General features: G+C 52.1%; 2 protein-coding genes across 4 annotated transcripts in view; both read left to right on the top strand.

The window, feature by feature from the left end:
* Positions 1-16508, top strand: part of CUNH19orf38 (chromosome unknown C19orf38 homolog) — a 36805-nt gene extending 20297 nt beyond the window's left edge. The window contains exons 5-9 of one of the 2 annotated variants that reach the window (XM_064381857.1): positions 1222-1311; positions 4402-4429; positions 6162-6205; positions 9024-9061; positions 15969-16508. In XM_064381857.1, the coding sequence (XP_064237927.1) occupies positions 1222-1311; positions 4402-4429; positions 6162-6205; positions 9024-9061; positions 15969-16118 (350 nt within the window). In that variant the 3' untranslated portion in view covers positions 16119-16508. The remainder of the gene's footprint in view (positions 1-1221; positions 1312-4401; positions 4430-6161; positions 6206-9023; positions 9062-15968) is intronic. The other variant, XM_012436447.2, reaches the window with a different exon arrangement.
* Positions 16509-18159: 1651 nt separating this feature from the next.
* CARM1 (coactivator associated arginine methyltransferase 1) overlaps positions 18160-20148 on the top strand; it is a 55732-nt gene continuing 53743 nt past the window's right edge. For both annotated transcript variants that reach the window (XM_021676659.2, XM_021676657.2), the window contains exon 1: positions 18160-18458. In XM_021676659.2, the coding sequence (XP_021532334.2) occupies positions 18236-18458 (223 nt within the window). In that variant the 5' untranslated portion in view covers positions 18160-18235. The remainder of the gene's footprint in view (positions 18459-20148) is intronic.

Genomic DNA, 20148 nt, shown 5'->3' with positions numbered 1-20148 from the left:
TTCTGCCCCAGACGAATCAGTGAACAAGGCCTGACATTGTGAGAATACCAAGCGCCTGTCTTCTTCCTGCTCCTGGCTTAGCTCCTGGCCTCCCCTGGGGTCGGTGTATCTCCTCTCTCTCCGGGAAGGGGAAGCCAAGTCCTTTGCTGAGAAGGTGACTCTGGAACTGCCACTCCCATGCCTGTGTGGCTGGCTTCTGGGTGGATCTCAGGGTCTACCGTTGGGCTAGGGGTGGATGTCATCTGACCACTGGCACCTGGACTGCAAGTAATGAAAAACCTGACTCAAACTGGCTCTACTAACAAGAGGGGATTTGTTGGTTCACTGAGCTGACTTCAGATATGGCTGGATGTAGGTGATGAAAAATGACAAAAAGCATCTGTCCTCTCAGCTCCTCTTTTTTCTGTCTTACTCTCAGGTAGTTTCTCCCCTACACGGTGGGAAGATTGTGCGCTGCAGCTTCAGATATATATTCTATTTTTTTTTTTTTTTTTTTTTTTTAAACAGAGTTTGGCTCTGTCGCCCAGACTGCAGTGCAGTGGAGCAATCTCAGCTCACTGCAACCTCTGCCTCTCAGGTTCAAGAGATTCTCCTGCCTCAGCCTCCTTAGCAGCTGGGACTACAGGCATGCACCACCATGCCCGGCTAATTTTTTGTATTTTTAGTAGAGACGGGGTTTGACCGTGTTAGCCAGGATAGTCTCTATCTCCTGACCTTGTGATCTGCCTGCCTCGGCCTCCCAAAGTGCTGGGATTACAGGCGTGACCCACCGAGTCCCACCAATTATTTATATTTTTGTTAGAGATGGAATTTCCTTGTATTGACTGGGCTGGTCTTGAGCGCCTGCTCCCAAGTGATACCCCCTCCACCAAGCCTCCCAAAGCGTTGGATAACAGGCATGAATCACACCCCTGGCCTAAGGTATCTATCCTAGGAATGCAATGCTAGCCTGAGCAGTAAACCTCTTTTCCCAGTGGTCTTGCCAAAGTCTCAGAGTTAGCTCTCATTGGGCCCACTGGGGTTACATGCTCATCCTGACCCAATCACAGTAGCCAGGAGGAGGGGATATACTAATTGGCCAGACACAAAGTTTGCTAAATCTCTGGGGTCCAACTGCATTCATGTTCCTTGTTGGCGGATATGGGGTAAGGGCTAGCTACGCAAAGGTAACCTGGAGAGACGACACTGACCTCCGTACTCTCTTTTCTGATTTTTCTCCAGTGCCCACTTGGATCTTGGCACTCTCCCTGAGCCTGGCTGGTGCCTTCCTCCTCGCTGGGCTGGTGGCTGTTGCCCTCGTGGTCAGAAAAGGTAACAGCATGCAAAGAAAGCATGGCACAGCCTGGGCTGGGTGGGATGGTTCATGCCTGTATTCCCAGCACTTTGGGAGGCCGAGGCGGGTGGATCACCTGAGGCCGGGAGTTCGAGATCAGCCTGACCAATATGGAGAAACCCCGTCTCTACTAAAAATACAAAATTAGCTAGGCATGGTAGCAGGTGCCTGTAATCCCAGCTACTCGGGAAGCTGAGGCAGGAGAATCACTTGAACCCGGGAGGCGGAGGTTGCAGTGAGCCGAGATCTCACCATTGCACTCTAGCCTGGGCAACAAGAGCAAAAACTTCATCTTAAAAAAAACCACACACACACACACACACGGCATACCAATTGCCAGGTTGCAACTTCTGGAACGTGAAAATGTGCTTACATTCATACACTTACACCATTTTGTTTTCAGGTTCAGTAGTTTGTCCATCACACCCATTTTAAAATTATTTATTTATTCATTTATTATTTTTGATGAAGTCTCGCTCTGTCACACAGGCTGGAGTGCAGTGGCACGATCTCGGCTCACTGCAACCTCCACCTTCAAGGTTCAGGCAATTCTCCTGCCTCAGCCTCCCGAGTAGCTGGGATTACTGGCATGTGCACCATGCCTGGATAATTTTTTTTTTTTTTTTTTGAGACGGAGTTTCGCTCTTGATACCCAGGCTGGAGCGCAATGGCGCGATCTCGGCTCACCGCAATCTCCGCCTCCTGGGTTCAGGCAATTCTCCTGCCTCAGCCTCCTGAGTAGCTGGGATTACAGGCACGCGCCACCGTGCCCAGCTAATTTTTTGTATTTTTAGTAGAGACGGGGTTTCACCATGTTGACCAGGATGGTCTCGATCTCTTGACCTCGTGATCCACCCGCCTCGGCCTCCCAAAGTGCTGGGATTACAGGTGTGAGCCACCACGCCCGGCCCATTTTTTGTATTTTTAATAGAGATGGGGTTTCGCCATGTTGACCAGGCTGGTCTCGAACTCCTGACCTTAGGTGATTCACCTGCATCGGCTTCCCAAAGTGCTGGGAATACAGGCATGAGCCACAGTGTCTGGCCTTAAAATTTTTTATGTGGAGACTCACTCTGTCACCCAAGCTGGAGTGCAGTGGCAGGATCATAGCCCACTGCATCCTTGACCTCCTGGGCTCAAGCAGTTCTCCTGCCTCAGCTTCCCAAGTAGCTGGGACCACAAGTGCATGCCACCACACCCAGCTTATTATTTATTTTATTTATTTTTATTTTTTTACAAACAGAGTCTTGCTATGTTACCCGGGCTGGGCAACTCCTGGGCTCAAGCAATTCTCCCACCTCAGCCTCCTGAAAGTGCTGGGACCACAGGAGTACACCACCACATCTAGCTAATTTTTATTTATTTTTCTTTCTTTTTTAAGATGGGGTTTCACCATGTTGGTCAGGCTAGTCTTGAACTCCTGACCTCAGGTGATCTGCCCACCTTGGCCTCCAAAGTGCTTGGATTACAGGCATGAGCCACCATGCCCGACCCTAGCTAATTTTTTTTTTTTTTTTTTTTGAGACGGAGTTTCGCTCTTGTTACCAAGGCTAGAGTGCAATGGCGCGATCTCGGCTCACCGCAGCCTCCGCCTCCTGGGTTCAGGCAATTCTCCTGCCTCAGCCTCCCGAGTAGCTGGGATTACAGGTGCGTGCCACCATGCCCAGCTAATTTTTTGTATTTTTAGTAAAGACGGGGTTTCACCATGTTGACTAGGATGGTCTCGATCTCTTGACCTCATGACCCACCCGCCTCAGCCTCCCAAAGTGCTGGGATTACAGGTGTGAGCCACCGCGCCTGGCCTGAAATTAATATTTTTAAAGAAAACCAATTTTAGGCCGGGCGCGGTGGCTCAAGCCTGTAATCCCAGCACTTTGGGAGGCCGAGGCGGGTGGATCACGAGGTCAAGAGATCGAGACCATCCTGGTCAACATAGTGAAACCCCGTCTCTACTAATACACAAAATTAGCTGGGCATGGTGGCGCATGCCTGTAATCCCAGCTACTCAGGAGGCTGAGGCAGGAGAATTGCCTGAACCCAGGAGGCGGAGGTTGCGGTGAGCCGAGATCGCGCCATTGCACTCCAGCCTGGGTATCAAGAGCGAAACTCCGTCTCAAAAAAAAAAAAAAAAAAGAAAACCAATTTTACACGCTTGCCCCTTGTTTGATGTTTTTACTGACACCTATTACTCTTGTAATTGAAAAGGAAATTTTTATTTTTATTTTTTTACTTATATAACAAACCTGCACATATAAAAAAAAAGGAATGTTTTAATTTGCAGTACCTTTGAAAAAAAAATAAAGATAAAAATAAATGTTTGCAGTAGTTCTTGTGTTGGGTGCAAATTTGCCTGAGGAGAGGCAAATCTGGGTTGCAAATAAATAGAGTGGGGGTGGGTTTATAAATCTGAGGCCTTGCCATGCACTGTGGCTCACACCTGTAATCCAAGCACTTTGAGAGGACGAGGCAGGCAGATCACGAGGTCAGGAGTTCCAAACCAGCCTGGCCTATATGGTGAAACCCCATCTCTACTTAAAATACAGAAATTAGCTGGGTGTTGTGGTGCACACCTATAGTCCCAGGTACTTGGGAGGGTGAGGCAGAAGAATTGCTTGAACCTGGGAGGTGGAGGTTGCAGTGACAGACCGAGACTCCATCTCATAAAAAAGAGAAAAAAAGAAAGACATCTGAGGCCTTCCAGGCCAGGTGTGGTGGCTCACGCCTGTAATTCCAGCACTTTGGAAGGTTGAGGTGGGTGGGTCACTTGAGGTCAGGACGGCAAGACCAGTCTGGCCAACATGGCAAAACCCTGTCTCCAGTAAAAATATAAAAATTTGCCAGGCATGATGGTTTGTGTTTACAATCCCAGCTACCCCAGCTACTTGGGAGGCTGACACAGGAGAATCTCTTAAATCCAGGGGGCAGAGGTTGCAGTGAGCCAAGATCTTGCCACTGCACTCCAGCCTGGGTGACAGAGTGAGACTGTCTCAAAAAAACAAAAAACCCAGACATTGCCAGATGCAATTAGGACCAAAATCTAACACATGCGCTTTTCTTTTTTGTTCCAGTTAAACTCAAAAATTTACAGAAGAAAAGGTGAGACCATCCCTGGAGACCTTCTGAGTGTGGTTTGGGGACAGAAGGACACTTTCCTGGCAGAGTGGGCACTCCACGCCCCCCCCTTAAACAGCACCTCCTCGTGGCCATGCTGCATAATAGGCACAGGTGCCATGTATTAAGTGCCTATTGGGTGCTGGAGGACTGTGCTAGGACTCTGAAGCTGGAGCTCCTTGTCCTCATGGCAACCCTGGAAACAGGCACTATGAACAGCCCCATTTTACAGACGAGAGGACTGAGGCTCAGTATTTGGTCACAGAGTGAGCAGTTTGCCCAGGGAGAGGCCCTTCCCCACACCCCTTTACCTCCAGCTGCGAGAAAACGGTCATAGTCACTCTAGATACCCACAGTCAATTTCTGATGAATGTCCCTGGGGTTGTGCGGTGCCCGGTGACACTGTAGGCAGTGGCCCAGGTTCCTGGGCGCCAGGATGTCCTAACTGGCCCCGACCTTAGTTTCTCTCCTCTGAGAGTGCGTTCTCTATTCTTCACCCTGCTGCCTGGTGGTGAAGACCTGCTCTGGGGATCGAATCCATCTTTACCTGGCTGTGGGCCGCCTACCCAAGAGAATTTTTATTATTGTTACTATTTTTAGGCAGAGTCTTGGTCTGTTGCACAGGCTGGAGTGCAGTGGTGTGATCTTGGCTCACTGAAACCTCTGCCTTCCAGGTTCAAGCGATTCTTCTGCCTCAGCCTCCCGAGTAGCCGGGATTACAGATGCCTGCCACTGTGCTCGGCTAATTTTTTTGTATTTTAGTAGAGATGGGGTTTTTGAGACAGAGTCTCGCTCTGTCACCAGGCTGGAGTGTAATGGCGCCATCTCAGCTCACTGCAACCTCCGCCTCCCGGGTTCAAGCGATTCTCCTGCCTCAGCCTCCTGAGTAGCTGGGACTGCAGGCACACGCCACCACACTCAGCTAATTTTTTTGTATTTTTAGTAGAGATGGGGTTTCACCATGTTGGCCAGGATGGGCTCGATCTCTCGACCTCGTGATCTGCCTGCCTCAGCCTCCCAAGGTGCTAGGATTACAGGCATGAGCCACCGTGCCTGGATAATTTTTCTGTTTTTATTAAAGACAGGGTTTCACCATCTTGGCCAGGCTGGTCTTGAACTCCTGACCTTGTGATCCACCCGCCTCGGCCTCCCAAAGTGCTAGGATTACAGGCGTGAGCCACCACGCTCGGTGACAATTTTTTTTTTAGACGGAATCTCTCTCTGTTGCCCAGGCTGGAGTACAATGGCACTATCTCGGCTTACTGCAACCTCTGCCTCCTGGGTTCAAGCAATTCTCCTGCCTCAGCCTCCTGAGTAGCTGGGACTACAGGCACGTGGCACCACACCTGAGTGATTTTTGTATTTTTAGTAGAGACAGGGTTTCACCATGTTGTCCAGGCTGGTCTCAAACTCCTGACCTCAAGTGACCCACCCGCCTTGGCCTCCCAAAGTGCTGGGATTACAGGCGTGAACCACTGCGTGGGACCCAAGAGAATTTTCTTGTTTTTTTCTTTCCCCAGCCAAGGGGTGGTCCCACAGTGTGGCAGCTCCAGATACCAGGATGTCACCGCTTTCCTTGGGGAAGACCTGTGGGTCAGTGGGTGGGGAGCAAAAGCGATGTTTTAGGTGTGGTCTGGGACCAGGGATTTCCCAATCAAGCCTCCTGACTCAAGGGCCAGCCCTGGCCTCTGTCACTTTCTCCTGAATTCCTTTGCAGAGATGGAGAATCCTGCTGGGCCCAGATTAACTTCGACACCACAGGTGTGTACCTCCACACTCTTGACCCTGGTGGGGACAGGATTACACCTCCAAATGCCATCAGGCCTCATCACATGCCAATCAAACTTCTTCTGTGATTGCTTGTTCCCTTGAGGGTCAAAACACACCCTTGCCACCTCTTCTCCTGGGTTCTCACCTTCTCTCCTTTGACTTAACCTAAAGATCACCTCCTCTGGGAAGCCTTCCTTGACTCCCTAGACAGGGTCTGTGGTTGCACTTATATGACCCTAGGACCCACCATTCTTCCTACACTTTGGTAGAAATCCAATTAGGCTGATTTAGTGGCTCACACCTATAATCCCAGTACTTTGGGAGGCCAAGGTGGGAGGATCGCTGGAGCCCAGGAGTTTGAGACAAGCTTGGGCAACGTGGCATGATAGAAATCCTGTCTCTACAAAAAAGTCTTAAACATTAGCCAGGTGTAGTGGTGCAAGCTGTAATTGTAATACCAGCTACTCTGTGAGACCCTGTCTTAAAAAAAGGAAGAAAGAAACAAAAATGAAAAAGAATTAAGTGATCATTGGGTGCTTGTATGTTTGATGCTCATTTCCTCTGCTGGATGGCCAGCTCCATGGGGAAAGGACCATGTTTATATCGGGAACTCCTGGGCTGTCTATCTTGGGGCCTCCTGGGCCCCACTTGCCTTCCAGAACATGTCATTCTGCCAGCTTCCCCAAGGGGGAGAAAGGCAGCCAGTCTGTCATGTAGGATGCTCTCTTGAAGGCACCCCAAGCAGAGAAACGTATTCTCTGTATTTGCTTCCTGGTCCAACATACTTACTGGGCACTTACTATGTGCTAAGACCTGGGAGGGTCCTGTCATAACTAAGACAGATGTGCTCTCTGCCCACAAGCCCATTCTCCAGTGGGAAACACCCCAGGGTGACACCAGACTGTCTGGTCCCCAGAGGAAGTAATGCGCTTTTTTTTTTTTTTTTTTTTTTTTTTTTGAGATGGAGTCTTGCTCTATCGCCCAGGTTGGAGTGCAGTGGCATGATCTCAGCTCACTGCAACCTTCCATTCCCGGGTTCAATCGATTCTCCTGCCCCAGCCTCCCAAATAGCTGGGCTTACAGGCACACATCACCATGCCTGGCTAATTTTTGCATTTTTAGTAGAGGCAAGTTTTCACCATGTTGGCCAGGCTGGTCTCAATTTCCTGACTTCATGTGATCCACCCGTGTCAGCCTCCCAAAGTTCTAGGATTACAGGCATGAGCCACCTCGCCTGGCCTTTTTTTTTTTTTTTGAGACAGAGTCTTGCTCTGTCACCCAGAAAGGAGTGCAGTGGCACAATCATAGTTAACTGCAGCCTTGACCTCCTAGGATCAAGTGATTCTCCCCTCTCAGCCTCCTGAGTAGCTGGGACCACAGGCACACACCACCACACTCAGCTAATTTTTAAATTTTTTTTTTGTAGAGACAAAAAATTATGTTGTAGTCCTCCCTCCTTGGCCTTCCAAAGCATTGGGATTACAGGCGTGAGCCATCTCACCTGACTAGAAGTGATGATTAAGCAGAGACCTACAAGAATGGGTGATGGACTCCTGGCGTGGTGGCTCACACCTGTAATCCCAATACTTTGGGAGGCTGAGGTAGGCAGATCTCTTGAGACAGGAGTTTGATACCAGCCTGGTCAACAGGATGAAACCCCGTCTCTACTAAAAATACAAAAATTAGCTGGTCCTGGTAGCTTATGCCTGTAATCTCATCTATTGGGATGCCAAGGCAGGAGAATCTCTTGAACCCGGGAGACAGAGGTTGCAGTGAGCTGACGTTGTGCCATTGCACTCCAGCCTGGGCAACAGTGGGAGACTCCGTGTCTCAAAAACAAGAAAAAAAATGGGTGATGGAGCAATTGGAGAAGATTGGGGTGGGGAGGAGGTGGAGGGGCTGGCAGGTGCTCCTTCTGGAAGGCCTGAGTTGAGATAAGACACTCATTTTCCCAAGGCCATGAGAGATCCCCTTAGGAAGGCTTTGTGTAGAAGGACATGGTTCAGTTTGTTTGTTTGTTTGTTTTTTTGAGGCATAGTTTCACTCATGTTGCCCAGGCTGGAGTGCAAAAGTGCAATCTCAGCTCACTGCAACCTCTGCCTCCTGGATTCAAGTGATTCTTCTGCCTCAGCCTCCCTAGTAGCTGGGACTAAAGGCATGCGCCATCGTGCCTGGCTGATTTTGTATTGTTATTTTTTTTATTTTATTTTTTTTTTTGAGACGGAGCTTTGCTCTTGTTACCCAGGCTGGAGCGCAATGGCGCAATCTCGGCTCACCGCAAACTCCACCTCCTGAGTTCAGGCAATTCTCCTGCCTCAGCCTCCTGAGTAGCTGGGATTACAGGCACGCACCACCATGCCCAGCTAATTTTTTGTATTTTTAGTAGAGACGGGGTTTCACCATGTTGACAGGATGGTCTCGATCTCTTGACCTCGTGATCTACCCGCCTCAGCCTCCCAAAGTGCTGGGATTACAGGCGTGAGCCATGATTTTGTATTTTTAGTAGAGATGAGGTTTTTCCATGTTGGTCAGGCTGGTCTCAAACTCCCAACCTCAGGTGATCTACCCACCTTGGCCTCCCAAAGTGCTGGGATTACAGGCGTGAGTCACCACACCTGGCTGACGTGGTTTAGTTTGTAGCTGTGAACAGTTCACCATACAGAATGGGTTGGAAGGGTGCCAGAGAAGATGCTGGGAGATGAACCCCAATTGCTTCCCTGTGGGCTGGCGGGGAGGCATGGGGACAGCAGGGAGCAGGGAAGTTACAACTAGTCCCCAGTCCTGGGTTTTCTTTCTCTTTCTGTTTCAGACATGTCCTTCGATAACTCCCTGTTTACCATCTCCCCGGTGAGTGGTTCTTTTTCTTGGAAGCATTTTCTGCTGACCATCCTACCTGGATGGATGGGATGGGCTCAGGGGGCACCGGGAGGCTAAGTTGACCTGCCATCTCTGAGCTGTAGAGGGCTGGGAGAAGCCCAGAATTACTGAACAGGAACTCATTAGTGAACCAAGAGTTGGCTCTGAAAAATCCCCAGGGGTGTGGGCATTGAAGGTGGCAACCTTGTTGGGCTGTCATGTGGCCGCAGGCAGGCCCCTCCGGGTTATGTCCTGGCCTGGCCCATGCTGCCTTTGGTCTCAGTTGTGACAGCCCCTCAGAATGGTGACAGAGGATTCAGGGTGACCTGGTGGCCTCTCTGAGGTTATTCACGGAGCCGCGTGGCAATCCAGCGCACGGTATGGTCGGTCCCCTCTAGGTATGAAGAAAAGCCTGAAGTTGCGGGGCACAGTGGCTCATGCTGTCGTCCCAACACTTTGGGAGGCCAAGGCGGGCAGATCACGAGTTAAGGAGATCGAGACCAGCCCAGCCAACATGGTGAAACCCTGTCTCTACTGAAAATACAAAGCTTAGCCAGTCATGGTGGCGCACACCTGTAATCCTAGCTACTTAGGAAGCTGAGGCAAGAGAATTGCTTGAATCTCTAGGAGGCGGAAGTTTCAGTGAGTGAGCAGAGATCACGCTGCTACACTCCAGCCTGGGTGACAGAGTGAGACTCTGTCTCAGAAAGATAAATAAATAAATACAAATTTAAAACTACAAATGCCTAGGCTACCCCAAAATGCAGCTGTGCAGAGTCCCATGGACCTAGGTTTAAATCCAGCCCTGACACTGTGTGACATTGGGAAACAATACCCCTCAAAAGCAGAGAGGGGGATTTTTTTTTTCCTTTTTTTTTTTTTAAAGATGGGGTTTCACCATGATGGCCAGGCTGGTCTTGAACTCCTGACCTCAGGTGATCCACCCACCTCGGCCTCCCAAAGTGCTAGGATTACAGGCGTGAGCCACCGCGCCCGGCTTTTTTTCCTTTTATTGAAACAGAGTCTTGCTCTGTCACCTAGGCTGGAGTGCAGTGGAGTGATCGTGGCTCACAAAACCTCCACCTCCCAGTTTTAAGCAATTCTCATGCCTCAGTCTCCTGGGTAGCAGGGATTACAGGCTCATGCCACCACACCCAGTTGATTTTTTTATTTTTAGTAGAGACGAGGTTTCACCATGTTGGTCAAACTGGTCTCAAACTTTTGACTTCAGATAATCCACCCACTTCAGCCTCCCAAAGTGCTGGGATTACAGGCGTGCGCCACCACGCTGGCTGGCTGCGGAAGCTGTTTTATACAGGAGATCAGGAAAGTCTGAGATGGGTGACAAGCATGTTTGATCCAGGCTAAGGACACATTTTTGGCACAGCCTAGTAAGCTGGGATGGAGTGAGGAGTCCAAGGGGACCCGTGGAGAACTTTGACTTTTCCCCTTTTGAGCTGGGAGCCAGGGAGCGTTCCCAGTATAGGAGGGAGGGGACCGGATTCAGTTGCACACAGGCGCCCTCTGGTGGCTTCTACAGGGAGGACAGATTTGGGGAAAGGGGATTGGGGAAGGCAGGAGCCTGGAGACCGAAGAGCAGGTTTCTGTGCGGGGCCAAGCGTGCACCGAGGGGTTGGTGGTTTAGTCCATGGAGTTTGAAGAAGCGATCAGATGCAGCTTAGGGTAGATACAGGGGATAGAAAACGCAGGGCTGGTTTTTGATTGATGAGTGGGCCAAGGGAGTAGAGGGAGGCCAAGGTGGGCGAGGCTTGGAGGGTCAGGAGGGCGGAGTCGGCCACTGCAGCCTGTGGTGCCTGGGAGCAGATGGAGAGGGGAGACTGCAGTTCCGGAGAGAGGTCAGTTCTAGAGATAGACTAGGAGTGCCTGGGTTACAGATGGTGGGAAGGAAGGGGGCTTGGCACGGGCCTGTGCAGCCCTCTGAGGTCTCCTCCGCTTCCAGAATAAATCCTGAGGCCATAAAAACCCGGCAGGCAGGGCACGATCTAAACATTTCCATGAGAATCCACACCGCTCAGAACACCAGCCCCCCTTTGCACTTTTTGAGGCAGTTTGTTTTTATTTTTTGTTTATTTGAGATGGAGTATTTATCACCCAGGCTGGAGTGTAGTGGCGTGATCTCATCTCAGTGCAACCTCTTCCTCCCGGGTTCAAGCGATTCTCCTGCCTCAGCTTCCCAAGTAGCTGGGATTACAGGCACCTGCCACCACGCCTGGCTAATTTATGTATTTTTAGTAGAGATGGGGGTTTCACCATGCTGGCCAGGCTGGTCTCGAACTCCCGACCTCAGGTGATCCACCCACCTCAGCCTCCCAAAGTGCTGGGATTTCAGGAATGAGGCACTGTGCCAGTTATTTTGTTTTTCTTTCTTTCTTTCTTTCTTTCTTTCTTTCTTCTTAAATTAAGGGCCAGGTGTGGTGGCTCTTGCCTGTAATTCCAGCACTTTAAGAGGCCAAGGTGGGAGGATTGCTTGAGCCTGGGAGGTAGTGTCTGCAGTGAGCTGTAATTGCATCACGGCACTCCAGCCTGGGTGACAGAGACAGACTGTCTCAAACAAACAAAAAATTTCAATATGAAAAACATTCCCGTTTTTCATATATATATACAATATATATATATGAAATTCATATATACAATAAAGTTTTCTTACTGAGCCACCCTTCACCCATTGGAATTTCTTACTACAGACATACAGGCAACCACTGCTTGCAGCTGCACGTGACAAATACACACAGAGGTGGATCTATACCTTCACCCACCACATCCATCAATTTTTTTTTTTTTTTTTTTGAGACATGCTCTTGCTTTGTCTCCCAGGCTGGAGGGCAGTGGCACCATCATACCTCGCTGCAGCCTTGATCACCTGGGCTCAAGAGATCCTCCAGCCTCAGCCTCCTGAGTAGCCGGGACCACAGGCATGCACCACCATGCCTGGCTAATTTTTATTTGTTTTTAAATGTTATTTATTAATTTTTTTTTTTTTTTTTGAGACAGAGTCTTGCTCTGTCACCCAGGCTAGACTACAAATGGCCCGTTCTCAGTTCACTGCAACCTCCGCCTCTCAGGTTCAAGCCATTCTCCGGATAATCTCAAACTCCTGACCTCAGGTGATCCGCCCGCCTCAGCCTCCCAAAGTGGTGGGATTACAGCATGAGCCTCCTCACCCGGCCAATTTTTTTTGTTTTTTGAGATGGAGTTTTGCTCTTGTTGACCAGGCTGGAGTGCAGTGGCATGATCTCTGCTCACTGCAACCTCCACCTCCTGGGTTCAAGTGATTCTCGTGCCTCAGCTTCCCAAGTAGCTGGAATTACAGGAGTCTGCCACCCTGCCCTGCTAATTTTTTGTTTAGTAGAGATGGGGGTTCACTAGTTTGCAACGCCAGGCTGGTCTCGAACTCCTGTGATCCATCTGCCTTGGCCTCCCAAAGTGCTGGGATTACAGGCGTGAGCCACTGCACCCAGCTCTATTTATTAATTTTTTGAGACAGAATTTCGTCCTTTCACCCAGGCTGGAGTAAAGGGTGGCATGATCTCTGCTCACTGCAACCTCCGCCCTCAGGGTTCAAGCGATTCTCCTGCCTCAGCCTCCCAAGTAGCTGGGATAATAAGTGCCTGCCACCATGCCTGGCTTTTTTTTTTTTTTTTTTTTTTTGTATTTTTAATATAGACGGGGTTCACCATGTTGGTCAGCCTGGTCTCAAACTCCTGATCTCAGTCCACCCACCCTGGTTTCCCAAAGTGCTGTGATTACAGGTATAAGCCACCACGCTGGACCTCTCTTTTTTCCTTTTTTTCTTTCTTTTTAGTTTTTCTTTTTAGTATTTCTTCTTTTGTTTGCATGTCACATGGCATCTCTTTTTTCAAAGACACATTTTACTCTGTTGCCCAGGGTGGAGTGCAGTGGTGTGATCTTGGCTTGGTGCAACCTCTGCCTCCTGGGTTCAAGCATTTCTCATGCTTCAGGCTCCCGAATAGCTGGGATCACAGGCATATGCCACCCTGATGCCCGATGCCCAGCTAATTTTTTTATTATTATTATTATTTTGGAGACGGAGTATCACGGTTGTCACTCAGGCTGGAGTGCAGTGGCAGAATCTTGACTCTGTAGCCTCCATCTCCTGGTTGAAGCAATTCTCTCCTCCGAGCCTTCCAAGTAGCTGGGATTATAGGTGTCTGACACACCTGGCTAAGTTTTGTATTTTTAGTAGATAACAGGGTTTCACCATTTTGACCTGGCGGGTTTTGAACTCCTGAACTTATGTGATCCACCTGCTTTGGCCTCCAAAAATATCGGGATTATAGGCGTGAGCCACTACACCTAGCTAATTTTTATATTTTTTAAAGTAGAGACGGGGTTTCACCAAGTTGGCAAGGCTGGTCTCAAACTCCTGACCTCAAGTGATCTGCCTGCCTCAGCCTCCCAAAATGCTGGGGTTACAGGCGTGAACCATTGCGCCCAGCCTAGAAATTTATCATCCTCCTAAACTTCTCCCCTTGAAATACCCATTCCCCATTCTCCCTCCCCCAGCCCGTGGCACCCACCATTCTCCTGTCTCTGTGGATTTGCCTATTCTGGACATCTCATAGAAATGAGATCATAGGCTGGGCACAGTGGCTTATGCCTGTAATCCCAGCACTTTGAGAGGCCAAGGTGGGTGGATCACTTGAAATCAGGAGTTGGAGACCAGCCTGGCTGACATGGTAAAACCCCGTCTCTGCTAACAATATAAAAATTAGCTGGGCATGATGGTGGGTGCCTGTAATCCCTGATATTCGGGAGGCTGAGGCACAAGAATCGCTTAAAGCCAGGAACGTGGAGGTTGCGGTGAGCCGAGATTGTGCCACTGCACTCCAGCTTGGGCAATAGAGTAAGACTCAGTCTAAAAAAAAAAAAAGCCAGGCACAGTGGCTCATGCCTGTTAACCCAGCACTTTGGGAGGCCGAAGCAGGCAGATCACCTCAGGTCAGGAGTTCAAGACCAGCCTGACCAACATGGAGAAACCCTATCTCTACTAAAAATACAAAATTAGTTGGGTGTGGTGGTGCACGCCTATAATCCCAGCTACTTTAATCCCAGCTACTTGGGAGGCTGAGGCCTGAGAATTACTTGAACCCAGGAGGCAGAGGTTGCAGTGAGCCGAGATTGTGCCATTGCACTCCAGCCTGGGAAACAAGAGCAAAACTCTGTCTCAAAAAACAAAACAGAGAGAGAGAGAGAGAGAGAGAAAGGAGATTACACGATACTTTTCCTTTTGTAACTGGCCTGTTTCACTGAGCTTGATGTCCTCAAGGTTCACCCATGGAATAGCCTGTGTCAGAATGTCCTTCCTTTTTAAGGCTGAATCATAGTCTATGGTATGAATACACCAAGTTTGTTGATCCATTCATCTGTTGATGGACACTTGGGTTGTCTCCACCTTTTGGCTGTTGTGCAGAACCCTGCCTCGACCATGGGTAGGCAAATTTCTTTTGGCGTCTCTGCTTTCACTTCTAGTTTCCTTTCCAAGCCTTATACAGCTTTGTTGTTGGCTGAAATGATAAGGCAGCAGCTGACCTGTTTCTGGCTTTCCCCGTTACCTTGCTGAGGGCCTGATGATGCAATTTTATAACACCTTTTGAGGTGAGATCAACTATTTTTTTTTTATAAACAAGGACACTGAGGCTGATAATGGGCCTAGAGTCACCCAGCTTGGGAGGGACAGGATTGTGAGTGGAACCCCCATCCTGCTGTCAGCTGACTGGCTCCAGTTCTAGCAAGTTCTAGACCCTGACTAGGATCAGGGTCAGGAGGCTCAAGGCAGAGGAGGAATTTAGACCTTTGAGGAATGATTTGCCCAGAATGGAAGCAGAGGAGGAGATAACAGTATTCATATATTTATTATTTATTTATTTATTGAGACACAGTCTCACTCTGTTGCCCAGGCTGGACTGCAGTGGCAGGGTCTTGGCTCACTGCAATCTTCACCTCCCAGATTCAATTGATTCTCCTACCTCAGCATCCTGAGTAACTGGGATTATAGGCATGGACTACCACACCCGGCTAATTTTTGTATTTTTCTTTTCTTTTCTTTTTGCTTTCGTTTGAGACAGAATCTTGTGCTTATCACCCAGGCTGGAGTGCAGTGATGTGATCTTGGCTCACTTCAGCCTCTGCCTCCTGGGTTCAAGCGATTCTCCTGCCTCAGCCTCCCAAGTAGCTGAGATTGCAGGTGCCTGTCACCATGCCTGGCTAATTTTTGTATTTTAATAGAGATGGGGTTTCGCCATGTTGGCCAGGCTGGTCTTGAACTCCTGACCTTGTGATCTTCCCACCTTGGCCTCCCAAAGTGCTGGGATTACAGGTGTGAGCCACTGCCCCTGGCCAATTTTTGTATTTTTCTTAGAGTCTGGCTTTCAGTGTATTGGCCAGGCTGGTCTCAAACTCCTGACCTCAGGTGACCCACCTGCCTTTGCCTCCCAAAGTGCTGGGATTACAGGTGTGAGTCACCAAGCCCAACAGAGGAGATAATAAGAGCTTATGACCTGCTCTTCGATTTATCAGTTTTACTCCTTTAAGCCTCATAGCAGCCCTAGGAAGTGGTGAATACTAGCATTCTCCCCATTTTGCAGAAGGAGAAACTGAGGCCTAGAGGGGTTAAGCCACTCAAGTGAGGTTACAGTGCTATGAAGTGATGGAACTGGGGTTTGAATCCAGGCTTTTTGGTCCCCTATTTAGCAGAGAGGAAGGCAGGAGAAGGGAAGACAAGGACAGGTAGGTGTGGGTGGGGGCAGGATGAGATGAGACTTGCTGGCCTGGCACAGTCTCAGTTCAGAACACAGAGAATCCCTAGATCCTGAAACCCAAATCACCCGCTTCTCTGTGTCTTCTTCCATGGACAAAGAAAATGACGCCAGAAGAAGACCCAGCCAGCTTGGATGACCACTCAGGGACCACCGCCACCTCCGGCAACTCCAGGACCCGGAAGAGGCCCACTTCCACATCCTCCTCACCTGAGCTCCCTGAGTTCAGCACTTTCCGGGCCTGCCAGTGAGGCTGAGGACTGGGGGCTCCCTCTGTCTCCAGGCATTCGGGGCCTGAGGTCCCTCCAGCCACTTCTGGGGTGGGGGGGGCTCTGTTGACTGCGTTCTCAGGGAATTGGACAGGAAACGAAGGGGAACCCTGGCCTTAGGATTTTCATCACAGAGGAGTGGAAGAGAGGGCACAGGCATGGGCCTGGCACTGGACAGGCAAAAGAAGTTCCCCTCTCGACCTTCAGCTCCTCAGGACCACCAGAGAAGGAGACAGCAGGACCCTTTCTGGTCCCCTACCTGGGACATAAGGGGTCCCAGGTCTCTGCACACCCCTGGAGTTCCTCCCTTCCCCGCTGGGTTTTTGAGCATAGGGTGCCCTTGGGTGTGTTGAGTGTGTCTGCCTGATGGCTTACCTATTAATTATAACACGTGTCAAGGTGTTCCCAAGCCTCTATAGAGTGGAATCCTTCAAACTGGGGACCTCTGGATCCCATGGCAGGATGGCTGGGGGGTGGGACGTACCTGAATTCACTGCATTTGAAGCACCCGCCAAGGGCAGTCAGGGTGGTGTATGAGGAGGCTCCTGGGGGTGTGGGGAGTGCAGCAGTGCCATGCCGGGGTCTCTGCAACGGTCCTTGAATTAGGGGGTTTAGCAGGTGGAATGATGGGCACGTAGGGGCAGAGGGGCATGTAGAATAAGGACCCCTCGCAGTGGCTCACAACTATAATCCCAGCACTTTGGGAGGCTGAGGCAGGCAGACCACCTGAGGTCGGGAGTTTGAGACCATCCTGGCCAACATGCTGAAACCCCGTCTCTACTAAAATACAACAACAAAAGTTGGCGTGGTGGTGTGCGCCTGTAGTCCCAGCTACTCGGGAGGCTGAGGCAGGGGAATCGCTTGAACCAGGGAGGCGGAGGTTGCAGTGAGCCGAGATCGCACCACTGCACTCCAGCCTGGCCACAGAGTGAGACTTTGTTTAAAAAAAAAAAAAAAAAGGAATGAGGCGTAAATGAGGTTTCGTGAAGAGTTAAAGCTTGGGTGCTGGGAAGTGGCCCAGGCCTACTGGGTGGGCCAAAAGGGATGGGGCCCCCCAAAGTGAGGGGGGATGCAGAGAGACAGAGGTTTGTGTTGCGGGAGAGGGTGCCAGCGCCGGGCTGGGCTGGACTTAGCATCGTTGGAGGAGGGGCTCAGAGAGGAGCGGGTCAAGGATATCTTGTGCGAAACGAGTTAAACTTTAAGGATGAAGAAGGGAGTGTGGGGGGGCAGAGATGATAAGGAAGGGAGGAGGGGCGGTCGAGAGACGGGAAGAGGTCCTTTCAACCAGGCTTACGTTGCGCTGGGAGGAGGAGGCCCTTCGGGAACGGTCGGTGTTGGGGAGACCAGGGGGCGGGGCCACAGCGTGGGGGCGTGCCCCGAGTGCTGACCACGCCGCACCCCGACCCCCGCCCGTCCCCAGAGCGGGGCGCCTCACAAAGCGAGTCCGGTTGGGAGGGCGCGGGCAGGTACGGGGCGTCGTAGCGGCCGGGCCCCGCCTCCCTGCGAGCTGCCTCACAAAGCCGGGCGGGCCCGGGGGGCGGGGCCCGGTCTCAGGGGCGTGTCCAGGTTGGGGCCGGGAAGCAGCATCACAAAGGGCGGCCGCTCATGCGGGGCGGGGTCCGGGGCGGGGTCCAGGGCGTGTCCGCGCGACCGAGCAAAGCCTCGCCGTCTCCGCGCCTCCGCGCCGCCTCACCCAACGCAGCCGTTAAGGAGGCGCCGGCTTGGGGGCGGGGCCCAGGCCTCCGGGGGGTGTGTCCGCCCGCCCGAGCACTGCCCCCGACGCACACTCCCGCCCCGCCGTTCCGGGCGGTGGAGCCACCTCACAAAGCGGCGACCGTTCTCGCGGGGCGGGGCGGTCCCGCTCCGCGCGCTCTCGCTCGCTCGCTCGCTCGCTCGCTCCCCGCGCCCAGGGCGGCCGGCAGGGGGCGCTGCGCCACGCGGCCGGGCCGCGGCGGCGGCGGCGGCGAGGCGGAACGTGGCCGGCAGGCGGCGCTGCCCGGCTCGGCCTCGGCCTCGGCCTGCACGGCGGCGGCGGCGGCGGCGGCGGCGACCTGGGCCCGGGCGCAGCGGCGGCGGCGGGGCCTGGAGCCGGATCTAAGATGGCAGCGGCGGCGACGGCAGCGGTGGGACCGGGCGCGGGCGGCGCGGGGGCGGCGGGTCCGGGCGGCGCGGGGCCCTGCGCGGCAGTGTCCGTGTTCCCCGGCGCCCGCCTCCTCACCATCGGCGACGCGAACGGCGAGATCCAGCGGCACGCGGAGCAGCAGGCGCTGCGCCTCGAGGTGCGCGCTGGCCCGGACGCGGCGGGCATCGCCCTCTACAGCCGTGAGTACGGGGCCCCGGGGAAGGTGCAGGGCCGGGGCTGCGCACGAGGCCGGCCCGGTGCGGGGGCCGGCGAGAAGGGGCCCTGAGCGTGGGGCCCTGGCGTGGGGTCCCAGGGGCCGAGCCGGTGGCCGGCAGGGAGGGCGCGTGGAGGGCGGGTGCCAGGGATCAGACAGAGAAAAGAGGGCGTGCGTGGTGGCCGGAGGGGCGAGGTGCCCAGAGTGAGCAAGGAAGCGGGAAATGGGGAGTGAGGGGCCTGAGATTTGGGAGGGGAGGGTGGGCAGGAAGTGGGGGGCCCTGAGTGGAAGGGGAATTTGAAGGAAGCCGGGCGTGAGGGGCTTAAGCGTGGGGTAGGGAGGCCTGGGGTGCGGGAGAGGTGGGCGTCTCGGGGGCGGGCGTGGCCGCCTCTGCAGGGAGCAGGGTGGGGCGTGGGTGGCCCGGGATTCTCTCTGGGGACCCCTGGACAGCTCAGGACGGTCGGAAAGTGTTTGCTTGCCCGGGAGGACCGAGTTCCACCCCTGTGAAAGGCATGGTGTTTAGGACCCCCGAGAGGGAAACTTCAGGATCTGGGGATAGGGCCCATGCGTGGACGGTGGGAGCCGCATGATGAGCTCCTGGTGGAAACGTGGACTGCCAGGGCCCCTTCCTGATGCCTGGCTTCGAAGTAAGAGGTAACACAGCTCCCTCCCATCTTCTTTTTGGGGATGTGAGACGCTGGTTACATTTTCTGAAGCTGCTTTCAAAACTGACATTTCACGGGCTGGTGGTGGGGGGAGAAAATCACAAATGTGTTTGCCCTCGCCCCCACCGCCCCCAGTCTTTGTAGTTCATTCTTCTTGTTACTCTTCTTATCTCTTCTCTTTGATTCCTGGTTCACATTTTGCTATTTTGTGTCATTTGGCTTTGTCTCGCTGGGCTTCTGGCACTGATGCCCTGGTGAGCCCCTCAGGAGGCCTCTAGCTGGCTTGGGTCCCGTGCGAATTTTTTGCCACTTTGGGAATGGGCCGATTAACGGAAATCCCGAGGAGCAGTCGGTTTACACTGGGTTTTCCCTGAACCTCGACTTTGAAAACGTGGACTAAAGGAGCTGTGTCTGCTGCCCAAGGGTGCCATCTCTTTTTGCTGGGGCAGAGCCTGGGTCTTCTTAAACCAGATGAGGAGAGGGAAAGGAGGATATTTCAGGTGGGCTTTCAGAGTTCAAGGCAGACACTCAGCTCAGTAGAACCCCAGATCATAAGCAAAACCTATTCATTGGGTAAGCATTGGTAGATCTGTCCTGCACAGAACAAAGTGGGGGAGCATTTCTAAAACTAGGGTCCCGGAGCTTATCCTCAAAGGAGTTCCAGGAGAGCTGGCTATCTTTTTGTTTTGTTTTGTTTTTTGAGAAAGATTCTCACTCTGTCTCCCAGGCTGGAATGCAGTGGTGCTATCTCGGCTAACTGCAACCTCCGCCTCCTGGGTTCAAGCAATTTTCCTACCTCAGCCTCCTGAGTAGCTGGGATTACAGGCCTACGCCACCACGCTCGGCTAATTTTTTTTTTTTTTTTTTTTTTTTTTTTTTAGTAGAGATGGGGTTTCAATGTGCTGGCCAGGCTGGTCTCGAACTTCTCACCTCATGAACTGCCCGCCTCAGCCTCCTAAAGTGCTGGGATTACAGGTGTGAGCCACTGTGCCCAGCCCTGGCTATGATTTT

Source organism: Aotus nancymaae, unplaced genomic scaffold, assembly GCF_030222135.1.
Source record: "Aotus nancymaae isolate 86718 unplaced genomic scaffold, 86718_ANA_hifiasm-v0.15.2.pri h1tg000028l, whole genome shotgun sequence".
NCBI lineage: Eukaryota > Metazoa > Chordata > Mammalia > Primates > Aotidae > Aotus > Aotus nancymaae.
The sequence above is the reverse complement of the archived record's forward strand: the minus strand, read 5'-3'. Positions and strand labels throughout refer to the sequence as shown.